The 12,727-nt window shown below is 37.2% G+C and overlaps 1 protein-coding gene across 9 annotated transcripts in view; it reads left to right on the forward strand.

The window, feature by feature from the left end:
• The window catches only part of RNASEH2B (ribonuclease H2 subunit B), a 63,515-nt gene that overhangs the window by 30,011 nt on the left and 20,777 nt on the right, over positions 1 to 12,727 (forward strand). For 7 of the 9 annotated variants that reach the window (XM_074022054.1, XM_005585875.4, XM_074022053.1 and 4 more), the window contains 4 exons: positions 6,369 to 6,433; positions 8,379 to 8,484; positions 10,921 to 11,002; positions 12,380 to 12,422. In XM_074022054.1, the coding sequence (XP_073878155.1) occupies positions 6,369 to 6,433; positions 8,379 to 8,484; positions 10,921 to 11,002; positions 12,380 to 12,422 (296 nt within the window). Of the gene's footprint in view, positions 1 to 2,696; positions 3,485 to 6,368; positions 6,434 to 8,378; positions 8,485 to 10,920; positions 11,003 to 12,379; positions 12,423 to 12,727 lie in introns of those variants that run through there. The other 2 variants (XM_005585876.5, XM_074022055.1) reach the window with 2 other exon arrangements.

Here is a 12,727-nt window from a genome sequence, read left to right on the forward strand (position 1 = left end):
TACCCAATTGCTGAACATGTTACTTAACTGTGAACTCACTTTTATTCCATCTTTATTTTGTAAACCCAGTCTTTCCAGATGTTTGAAATCCATTTTATAGGCACCAGGCACATAAGGGAAAAGAAACCTTTCCAGCATATGCATGTTTTATCAAACTCACTGACTCTCACAAATATTAAATTTAGGACACAAATTAATATGCTTTGATATTTTTCATAATTATGGGTAGTCTGTGGCCTTCATGAATATTTTAAACCTCCTTGTTTTTCAAAATTTGTAAATTTCAAAAATAAGCAGTAATTTATACACTGGGTCCATGTGTAGCCTTCTGGGATATAGTAATCATCTTGCCAGGGAGTGTTAACTTCCTGGCAAGTGTCAACTTTCTATGAAAGTTGAGAAAAAAACCTCCAGACCCAGCTAGCTTCACTAATAAATTTTACTATACTTTAAGGAAGAAATGATAGTCAAAGAAATAACACTTGCTCAAACTCTTTCAGAAAATAGATGAGGAAGGAATGTTTCCCAACTAATTTTATGCAACTGGAATTGCCCTAGTACCAAATCAAAATTATTACCAAAAAAATTAGACCATTATCCCTTATGATTATAGACTGAAAAATCCTAAGAAAATATTGGAAAATCAAATATCTAAAAATTAAATATGTAAAACCTAAGTGGGGTTTATTGCAGGAATTCACAATTGGTTGAGCATTAGAAAATCAATTAGTGTAATTTACCATATTTATGCATTACAAAATTGTATGATTATCTGAAAAGACACAGAAAAGGTATTTGATAAAATTCAATCATGATATAAATTATCAGCAAAGGAAGAATAAAATGGAACTTCCAAGGCATCTATGGCAAACTCACAGCTAACATCATCTTCATTGTAAGAGACTGAACACAGTCTTCCCCCAAGACTGGATACGAGAGAAGGATGCCTGCTCTTACCACTTCTATTCACCATGTGGTGGATGTCCTAGCATGTGCAATACGATAAGAAAAAGGCATACAGATTGGAAAGTCAGTAGTACAACTGTCTTTATTCATAGACAATATTGTCATGTATGAAAAAATCCGGAAGAATCTACAAAAGAAGTTACTAGAATTGATAAGCAAGCTTTCAGGATACAAGCTCAATATACAAATATTAGTTGTGTTTCTATATACTGGCAGTGAACAATTGGATAATGGAATAAAAACATACCATTTATACTACCATTAAAAATAACATTCTAGTGCTAAATGTAACACAATATGTATAAGACCAATATGCTGAACACTACAAAATATTCCTGAGAGAAATTAAAGAAAAATTAACTAAATGGAGAAATAGGCCATATTCATGGATTGGAAGACTCAATATTTTTAAGGTGTCTATTTTCCCCAAATTGTTCTATAGATTCAATGTAATGCTTAGCCAACTTCTTTTTTTTTCTTTTTTTGGTAAGTATTGATAAACTGATTCTAGAATTTATATGACTATGTAAAGCAGCAGAAGCAGCAGTCTCCAACCTTTTTGGCAGCAGGAACTGGTTTTGTGGAAGACAATTCTTCCATGGATGGGGTGGGGAGGGGGATGGTTTTGGGGTGAAACTTCCACCTCAGATCATCAGGCATTAGATTCTCATAAGGAGCACACAACCTAGATCCCTCGCGTGCACAGTTGACAATAGAGTTCTCTCTCCTATGAGAATCTAATGCCATCACTGATCTGACAGGAGGCGGAGCTCGGCCAGTAATGCTTGCTTGCCCGACACTCATCTCCTGCTGTGTGGCTTAGTTCCTTACAGGCCACAGATCAGTACCAGTCAATGGCTTGGGGATTGGGGAGCCCTGATGTAAAGGACCTATAATAGTCAAAACAATTTTGAAAAAGAAGAATAAATTTGGAGAACTTATACAAACTGAATTAAAGACTTACCATAATCAGGAAAATGTGGGGGCCAGGCACAATGACTCATGCCTGTAATCCTAGCAGTTTGGGAGGCCGAGGCAGGAGGATTGCTTGAGGCTGAGAGTTCGAGACAAGCCTGAGCAACATAGCAAAACCCCATTTCTACAGAAAGTTTAAAAATTAGGCAGCTGTGGGCCAGGCATGGTGTCTTACGCCTGTAATCCCAGCACTTTGGGAGGCTGAGGCAGGCGGATCATGAGGTCAGGAGATCGAGACCATCCTGGCTAACACGGTGAAACCCCATCTCTACTAAAAATACAAAAAAATTAGCCAGGTGTGGTGGCAGGCACCTGTAGTCCCAGCTACTCGGGAGGCTGAGGCAGGAGAATGGCATGAACCCAGGAGATGGAGCTTGCAGTGAGCCAAGATCGTGCCACTGCACTCCAGCCTTGGTGACAGACTGAGACTCTGTCTCAAAAAAATAATAATAAAAATATAAAATAAAATAAGTTAGCCAGCTGTGGTGGTATGTACCTGTAGTTCTAACTATTTGGGAGGCTGGGGAGGGAAGATCACTTGAGCCCAGGAGGTCAGGGTTACAGTGAACAATGATCACACAATTGCACTCCAACTTGGGTAACACAGTGACACCCTGTCCCTAAATTTAAAAAATAAATAAAAATAAAATGAATGTGGTATTGGTATAAGATAAATGTATAGATAAATGGAATAGAATAGAGAATCTAGAAATAAACCCACACTTATATGGTCAATTGATTTTTTTTTTCCAAAGGTGTGAAGATAATTCAATGGGAAAAAGGATAGTCTTTACAACAAATGATGGAAGAATTTGGTATACATATGAAAAATAACATTGATCCTCGCCTCATACAGAAAAATTAAATCAAAATGGATCACTATGTTAAATTCAAAAATGAAAATTATTGAGCTTCTAGAAGAAAGCATAGGATAAAATCCTTGCTGCCTTGGGAATGAGGCAAAGATTTCTTAGGACACAAAACCCTCTAACTGTAAAAAAATTATAAATTGTATTTTATCAAAAGTATTATCTTTTGTTTTTGAAAAATGCCATTAAGAAAAAAAGGAGATTGTGAGTTGTGGGATAGTTGGAACTTACCTACCTGGCTGTCCAAGGCTTACAATGATAAAGCCACTTGACAGTTTCTTACAACTCAGGAGTTCTACTACTCCCTAGTACAATGGAAGGAACTACTGCTAGCTGCAACAAAATGGATAAATCTCACAGAAATAATGTTGAGCAAAAGAAGTTGGACACAGAAAGTATATACTGTATCATTTCATTTCTATGGTATTCCAGAATAAAGCAAGAATTACGCTGTAATGATGGATGAGTGGTGACCTGCGGTCTGGGTAGCCATGGGAGAATTTACTACATAAGGGTTCCAGGGAACTTTGGGGATGATGCTTACATGACTGCATACATTTCTCCAGACTCCTCGAATTATACATTTAAAATGGGTGTGTCCATTGTGTGAACATGAACATTGTGTGAACACCTAAATAAAATTCATTTTTAAAAAAATATTTACTGATCCAGCACTAGAAGCTAAGCCTCCTGATTTCTAACACACTATTTTTTTTTAATTCCCCCTTTCCCTCAAAATAATATTGGCTCCTTTTCTCTCCACACTTGCTACCTCCCATGGGATGGAGAGATGGAATGTGGGAGGCAAGGCCGGCGTGAGCACTGGCTCTGAGGTTTAGGCCTTGATATCCAGGAGAGTGGTGTGGGAGGAAGATGAACCACTGGGTTTTAGACCCATGGAGCCTCAGTTCAGGGCTTTGGGCTTCCCGGTTAGTTTGTTTAGTCTTGTTGAGCCAGGAGGAGATCACACCAGATGAAAGGATACAGTTGGCTTTGGAGGAGGGTGAAGCAGAGCTGGGAAAAGAATCAGACAAGTCATTAGAGACATAAAAAAATAGCAATTTTATATATGCCGTGGAGGAGAGGTTTTTCCCACAAACCGGTTGTTAGGAGGTACTGAAGAAAGTGTAGACCTAGTGATCTTGGTAAAGTGAACATCAGATCCACAGCTTTGATGTCAGCATGGGTGGGAGTTGGGTGCTCTTGCCTACTTCCTCAGTGACTTAGGACAGTTTACTTCATGTCGCTCAGACCCAGTCTTCAAAGATGGGGATAAATCATGGTTTTTTAATTGATTCTGAGATTCATTCTGACCATTCAATGAGAAAATGTGTATTACGTACCTAGCACAGACCTGAATAAACATTAGTTTCTTATGTTTTATTAATAAATCATCTTTTGCATCATGATATCTTTGCTAATATTATGTATTTGCTAAGTGGCAGGTGTTGTGCGATAGGATTTGTATGGATTATCACATTTCATGCTCAGAATAGCCCAGTGAGAAAAAAGCCTCTCTTTACACATGGGGAAACAGGCTTTGAGAGCGAGGCAGCTTCCCAAGGAGACAGCATGTGCTGGGGTATGCATGAGCCCTGGTAGCATGGCTCAGTCTGTGCTCTCTGCCCCTTCTTAGAGAACAATTCCCAGAGGTAAAGGAGAAGCCTCCCGGTGGGGCTCAGGGAGTGGGAGACATTCTTTCAGAAAATTTGGAGGTAGATGCAAGAAAGAAGTGAGATGCCAGATCAGGGTAGGATTTTCTGGAGAACCTTGAGCAGTGAGCTTCTTTTGGAGTTGCTTTTTTCATTCCTCAGTTACATTCATTCCTCAGGCAATGAATATAACTTCTAAAAGCCATTCAACAGCATATATTTATTTAGTGATTGCTGTATGCTCTTAGAATTCCCCTGGTTTGTACATAGGTTGGGGCATAGTCTCCAAGGAAGTTGAGTTCAGTCTCATTGGCTTTGGTGTACAGTAGGCTGTTTGCCCAGGTAGTCCTGGCTCCAAAACAGCAGACATTGCACCTTGGAATTCTCACACTCCTGACAATGCTATTTGCACCTGTCCCTCTTTTTTGTTACTGTAGTGACATGTCCCGAGGAGATGGCTGTAGATGTCCAGCCCTCAATCCAGCCTGCCTCATCTTGCCTACAGCATTGACAACCATAGGCTGACACAGGGAGAAAATTCACAGGAACTAAGGCCAGGGACCTCCCAATCCCTCTCCCATACAATTTAACAGACTGCAGAAAATGACCCCTGAATGGACAGTTTCCATTTCCCATCACAAGGTGGAAGGGAGAAAGAGCCTCATTCTATATAACTCAGAGGTGGTGAATTCACATCATACCCAAGGGTTACTAGTGGTCATAAAGATAAATCCTGCGTGGACAGAGGAGGCTGGAGTGGAAGTGCTGCCCTTGCTAATTGCACAGAAAGAAGAAATCCCATGAATGAAAAAGGTTGCAGAGGAAATCATGGTTTAATGGCATGGTATATAAGGCTGGGTGGATTGTGAAGAGAGTAAGTGTAATTTATAAGAGGTGAAACTTTTATCCCCATAAAGGGCCAGGTTGAGCCTACCATAAATCTAAATCTTCTGAAAGAGCTATGATTATGTTGGTAATATGTTAAAAGATAGATAGATCTTTTTTTAATGCTCCCCCAATCCCACCAGGCCACTACTGAGTAGTTACCAAGATTTTTTTCCTGAATGTATGTAGTGAACTTCATAGATACCTGCATTTAGTTTCAATTTTCTTTATTGGGATTTTCATTTTATTTTAAGAAAAAAAAAGTGTTTCATTGAAAACATTGAGATGAGCTTAAAATTATTCAAAACAGTTAAGACTGCTTAGTATGCTAGTGTGAACACAAAGTATCTGAGACAGGTCTCAGTCAATTTAGAAAGTTTATTTTGCCAAGGTCAAGGACGCACCCATGACACAGCCTCGGGAAGTCCTGAGACCTGTGCCCAAGGTGGTTGGGGATACAGTTTGCTTTTATATGTTTTAGGGAGACATGAGCCATCAATATGTGTCAGGTGTACACTGGTTTAGTCCAGTAAGGCAGCAACAACTCAAAGTGGGGGCTTCCACATTAGACATAGAGAAGAGACAAAAGGTTGCATTTTTTTGATCAGCCTTCCACTGAATACACAATTTAGTCTGGCTTGAGGGTGGGGCCGTGGCTAGGGACTGGCCCTCTTCTGCCCAGAATTTCCCTGCCTCCTGTCCCTATCACCAAGATTTATTTTCCTTTCACATTTGTTTGCTGAGGTTTTAAAATTACCTTTTCTACAGAGTTGTGTGTATAATTGGAAGGTGTCCTTAAATTCTTACTCATTTAGTGGTTGATGACTCCTGAGGTAGCCACACTACTACTAACATTTAAAAAAACATTTCAAGTATGTTCTCAGGTTTGTAAATTAAGTTTTTCAAGAATATAAACTTATGAAATATTTTTAAATGGTTAACTTGTATATGATAGAACCTTATGAGTTTATTTTTTAAATTCATTGTGCTGAGTCTTTTTTTTTCTTTTAATGTAATCCAGAAATAGACAACAAGAAATATTACAAGTACAGCAAAGAGAAGACATTAAAGTGGCTGGGAAAAAAGGTATAGTTCCTCTCTAGTGCCTTGTGGTAAAAGAAAAAAATTCAGTTCTCTAAGAAATTTTCAGAGAAGGCAGTAAGTCTGAATCCAGAGACCATCCTGTATATTCCATGAAAAGAGGAAAATTGTGTAGAGATACCAAGTATGAGAAGAAGGCTTTGACTTTTCAATCCTCCCTAACTTGTGTATCTCTGAAGTTAACTTTATGTTTTCTCATGACCTGCATTCTCATTTCTCCCTGATCCTACTATGGAATAAAATAATTTGTTGGTGTAGATTTGAGTCTTCCAAGTAAGAGGATACCAGGCCTGGCACTTGTTGGCCATTGTCAGTCCTGCAGGTGTCTCCAAGGGTGATGTTGCTCCCACACAGCCAGGCAAAGGGACCCAGGGACACAGCCAGGCAAAGGTGTTCAGGTTTAGAGGACGTATGTCCCACTTTCAGGGTCTGGATGCTGAGGAGGGGTCGTCTTACAGGCAAAGCCTGTATCTTAGTGATTCTAAGAATCTTGACCTAATGGAAGGACTGGGGCAGTGACTTGCAAATCAATTTAGTATGTCACAACCAGTATTTCTCTTGCAATGAAACAGATGGGATGGGATGGGATGTATTAAAATATAGCAGAGGAAGGGCAAGTATTAAGTATGGCTCTATGAAACATATTTATATGTGTTTAAGTATTGGATTGCTGTATATTTCTTACCATGGGGTTGTGATTTAAAAAAAAACTTTGAAAGCCACTGGTCTAAGGATAATATGTACTCTCACGTTGATTAAGAATCTCACTAAACCAGATAGAATAATGATAAAGTTTTTGCAAGATCAGTGCATACCAGTAGTTATAGTACTGTTTCCTAAGATTCTCTTCCATCTTCTGTGTGAAAAATCATGTTTGTCCGCATGTGCTCTCTCATAAGTGGGAGTTGAACAGTGAGAACACATGAACACAGGGAGGGGAACATCACACCCTGGGGCCGTTTCAGGGGTCAGGGGCAAGGGGAGGGAGAACATTAGGACAAATATCTAATGCATGTGGGGCTTAAAACCTAGATGATGGGTAGATGGGTGCAGCAAACCACCATGGTACTTGTATACCTATGTAACAAACCTGCATGTTCTGCACATGTATCCCGGAACTTAAAGTATAATAAATAATAATAAATAATAAATTAATCATGTTTATTTGTCATATCATGTTACCAGGCTCATTGGAAGCCTGAGAAGCTGGAAATGAGTCCAGTAGAATAATCAGGCTCCTAATGTGCAAAGTAGTGGAAAGATTTAGAGTGCCATGTTTCACTTTTCATTTGTGATATAGTAGTAGTAGTATTCCATGTAGACGAAGAATGAGCATCAATGCGGAGCAGAATCCTTGATGTTTACTTTTGCTCTTAGCCAGGGAAAAGGATATGAATAGCGAAGAGGAGTTTATACTTACTGATTATATTTCCTAGGAAGTGGGAAATTTATATTATTCTATTTAGGAAATTATTACATATAAATTTTATGCCAGGTTCTATTCTAAGGGCTTTATTTACATATATCACCTTATTTAATTTTCACAGTAGTCCTGTGAGGTGGATGTTATTTTTTTCCCCATTTCACAGATAGAGCCACAGAAAGGTTAAGTAACTAGCCGTGGTTACAGAGCCAAGCCCAGCGGCCTGACTCCAGAGTCAGAGCTCTCAGTTATCACAATATGTTGCCTCTCATATTGTGTAGGCCATGGCAGTCCATGTAGTGAGATCATCCAGAGATACTGCTGCCACTCAGCCTTTCTTCAAATGGGCAGCCATTTCTCATCTTCTGGCGTCTGGTGAAGATACTTCTAGGTTCTCAAATACATCTTTGCAGATCTCTTAAGTGGTTTGAAGGCCACCTATGAAGTCATAGATTTCTAAAGTTCAGTTGAAAATACGCTGCTTTTCCCCTCTTGGTTGCTTTGTAGGTTAACCAAACTACAGCAGCATTAAAAACCAATAATGTAAATGTCAGTTGCCGGGTACAGTCAACTGCATTTTTCTCTGGTGATCAAGTTTCCACTGACAAGGAAGGTAAGTAAAGCATTTTATCAGAAATGATTTTTGTCTGGAGTAAGTTGCTTATTTGTAAATGCCTATCTTAAGATTTAAAAATCTTAATGTCACAGAAGCCTCATATTCCTACCAATGCCTGGTATACATTGTGGCAGGTGTGCATCTTGTTTCAGAAGCAAAGAATATTTCTACGATAGGTTACTTCTGTTATTCATTGATACTTAAGTTATTTATTCAGCAAATATTTCTTTTACACTGATAGTAGTAACAACCCTGGCTATCATTTATTGAGGGTGTGTTGTGTGCCAGGCCCTTTGCTAAGTTGCCACTATACAAACATGATCTCATCCAACCCTCCCAGTAAATTTCATAATGAGCGTCTTGAGGCCCTGTCCAAAGTCTCGCAACTAGTAAATGGCAAAGCTGAGCTATTTATGGAGCTTGTCTCTCAAGCCCACACTCATAACCTTTTTGTGATACTGTTCCTGCGACACAGTTGTACTGTTCCAGTGGCTGCATCTGTTTGAATTTCCTCTCAAGACGCATGTTTCCTGATACAGGGATCAATATACTTTGATTTTAGATGAAAATTGATTTGCTTGGCAATTTTTCTTTTAGGTTATTCTTTCATAATCTCAAAAAGGTATATTATTTTCTTTTCCAAGTAGAGTCCTGTTATTTTTATATGTATTGTTGAATAAAGACAGCTATATAATACAGTTAACAATCTCAAATGGTGAGACAGAAATTATTCTGATGTTAAACTCCAATTCGTTGTTCCCTTGTTCAGGGTATACATATGGCTTTAGTCATTACATAAATAAAAATTAGGAATAGTGGCCTGTTTGTGATTGATAGTAATTCAGGCAATCTGATTTGCAGGAATCTGCCTTGCATGTATAGCTAGTTGGCTACTGCTATTCTGGGAGTGGTGGACAGCACCTTTGCCATACTGAGTTACCAGCTGTCAGTGTCTTTAATTGGCTTTAACAATAGAAGATGAGGGATTGAGATAGATGATTAATGGTTAGATAGGTGGGTGGATAGATGCATCCATGGATGGATGGATGAAACCATAGATTTTGTTTTAAAAGTAGAAGAAGGGATGTTAGAGGTTATTTAGACAGATCATCTCATTTTTTAAATGGAGAGATAGTAACTTATCCTCAAGATCTTCTGTTCTAAGTCTAGTGCTTTTACCAGTACTCTACATATTAAGGTTCTGGGCTTGGCTATATATTGCCATTTAGTGTCCTGGCCGTAAAGTAAGCTTTACATATTGTACATTATTTCCTTTTTTAGATATTTAGCTTGGTTTGGTACCAGAGGAAGCAAATGAACTATATGTTGACTTTCTTAAAATAGTTTTCTTTGTCTAGTCATGACTGGTTGGATAATGACTATCCCAGAACCATGAGCAATTTTAAGAAGGGTCAAATGATAACTTTCAGTTCTACATTGACAATGAAAATCTCTTACTGAAGACTTTTTGACGTCAGGTGGTCACCAGACGGCAATCATTTTCTATGTAATACTAAGGCAAATTGTTACTTTCACTTGAGAGCAGAGGAGAATGGAAAAAAGGAAGTGAATGAATATCCCAGCAGCAAACCTGGGGTCTGCTTTTGGTGGTTTATATCCCCGCATGGTTATCCCATCTTATGATTAAGTTTGATTATCTGCTTGTATTCTACATAAAATATTGAATTCAAGAACAGAGTTTTGAAACAGTTTTTGTTGTCTTCTTATGTAACTGTGTTTCTAATTGCTGCCAGAGCTGCATTTTAGTACTGAGAATCCAGATGCTTTAGAACTAATGATGATAAATTCTGCTGAGTTAGTTGGTTTTTTTAAGTGTTTTATTAGTTTGGGAGTGTGTGTGTGTGTGTGTGTGTGTAGAACTATATATAGAACAATATGTACATATAGAACTATATATATATATTTTTTCAGAGTTCTTATAAAGCAAATACCTAGTAGTAGAGACATACGGTATTTTATTTCTCTTAAATGAGTATGCTCATTACTGTTGAATAATTAGATTTATTCTTTATTGAAACAGGCTTAGAAAAGATTACCCTTTTAACAAAGACATGACTATTTCATATTGTTGTAGCTGATTTTTAAACTTTATTTGTATTCAATGGTTTCAACTAAGAAAGCAACCCTGAGTTTTTGTTTTTACTGTCATTTAGGGAGCATCTACTGTACTATACTTGTTTTATCTTATATCTTTGGTATCATCCCATGTCATATCTCATCCATCATATCTTCCCACTAGTCTGACAGATAGATATTACTATCCCCATTCTACAAATGAGAAAACTGAGGCTAGAGCTTAAGTGAGTTCCCTTTATCCAGATAGGGTCAGAATTTGAACTCAGGTCAATTTGACTGTAAAACCACCATAATTACTATTTTTTTTACTTTCACTCCTCCTTCTGTTTCTTTCAGAGGATTATATTCGTTATGCCCATGGTCTGATATCTGATTACATCCCTAAAGAATTAAGTGATGACTTATCTAAATACTTAAAGTAAGTATTGATTATCTTCAGTCATAATGAAGTACCATCTGCTTCTTGGTTTCCCCAGCAGTGGGGTTTCCTTATGGCTTATCATATCACTGTTTATGATACAAGATTATTCTTGAGCTGTGTCATATTACTTTGTGCCTTGGAGGTGATTTTTAATGGATGATTGGAATGAACTGATTTGATGGATACAGATTGCAGGAACTAGTTAATGTCAAGATTGGAATTATGGCTTGGTCTGATTTTAGAGGATTAACTATGTTAAAATTTTATCCTCAATTATACTTAACTAATTTGGTTCTTTATGATCATTTTAAGAGGTAGAAAAGAGGGATGGAAAGAGTAGATGGAATATAGAATTTTTTTAAATTTATAAAATATTTGTATCATTTGCACTATTATCACTAGATGTTCACTGAAGGGACTTTACTATGCCCAAGACTTGAAAGTCAAAGTAATATGAAACACAATCTGTGTCTTTGAGGGACAGAAGAAGGGTTTTAAGAATGGTTTAATGTATGTTCCTTTCTTTATAAAGAGTTTATACATTTAGACTTTAAGTTGAAAAAGAAGTGTTTATTTTCTAGATTTTTGCAAAATCATTACTTAATTTTGTTGTTAAGATTTTATGCGTGTGATGATTTAATAACTTTTCCTGATCCTTATAAATCCTTTTTATCCTCTGAGTCATGAAGATAAAATGACTTTTTAATAGATATAGTTACTGGTTTTAGCAAATTCCAGAGGTCCTACTTTAAAAAACAATGATTGCAAGCTGGTTTCTATAATAGTTGAAAGCCTGCTTCAAATTGATAATCATATCCCTCTGCTTAATATCCCCAGATTTCTATGCTGCTTGTCTTGTTAGAGACCTCATGTCTTTGTACTCCGTTATTTGTATAGATTCCTTTCTTTCCACTAACATTTTTAAGTTTTGGTTGAAGAGTTCAGAAGAAAGGTATGCCAATTAAACTGCTTTCTGATGGAAGAAAAGTTGAAATTTATGTGGCTTTTTGTGAACAGTTAAAATAATTTTCACCTTTAAATACATGTTAGCATCTTTATTATGAAGAAAAAATACTCCAACACCCAAACACAAATTTATAGAGGCTAAAGAAAAGCAACTCTGTTCCAACAGATGGGTTCTAATTTTATTTTTTAGTTCAGACAACGCCAAAACAAGGAATTACATATCAAAATAAAGACTCTTTTATTGAGAAAACTTTCATTCTTTACACTGAGGTAATTGAACAGGAAGATATATGGAGGTAAAGCTGTAAGTTGAAAAGTAGGACTTACTAAGTCTTAAGTTGGCCCTGTCTTTCTGTTTGTTTGTCTATGAAAAACCATGACTTTGATTCTTATTTTTAACTTCCTTAGGCTTCCAGAACCTTCAGCCTCGTTGCCAAATCCTCCATCAAAGGTAAGAAGCTGTGACTAAGATATCTTTGGGGGACTTAGAAAAATATTACACTCTTACCACATGAGTTTAGTTTTTTCTAATATATTTTAAAACATACTAAATCCATTTTGCATGGAGTGATGCCATGTGGAATAAAGATTGTAGTGGGCTGTCCATCACTATTTTTTATTTTTGTAGATTCCACCTGAATGGTAGATAAAGTGCCATGAAAACCCAGGAAGAGTTGGTTTTAGCAAGGTACCCCTATGAAAATATTAAAGACATATAGTTAAAATTAAATCTTCCTGCATTAGTTAGATCACTTA

Source organism: Macaca fascicularis, chromosome 17 (genome assembly GCF_037993035.2).
Source record: "Macaca fascicularis isolate 582-1 chromosome 17, T2T-MFA8v1.1".
NCBI lineage: Eukaryota > Metazoa > Chordata > Mammalia > Primates > Cercopithecidae > Macaca > Macaca fascicularis.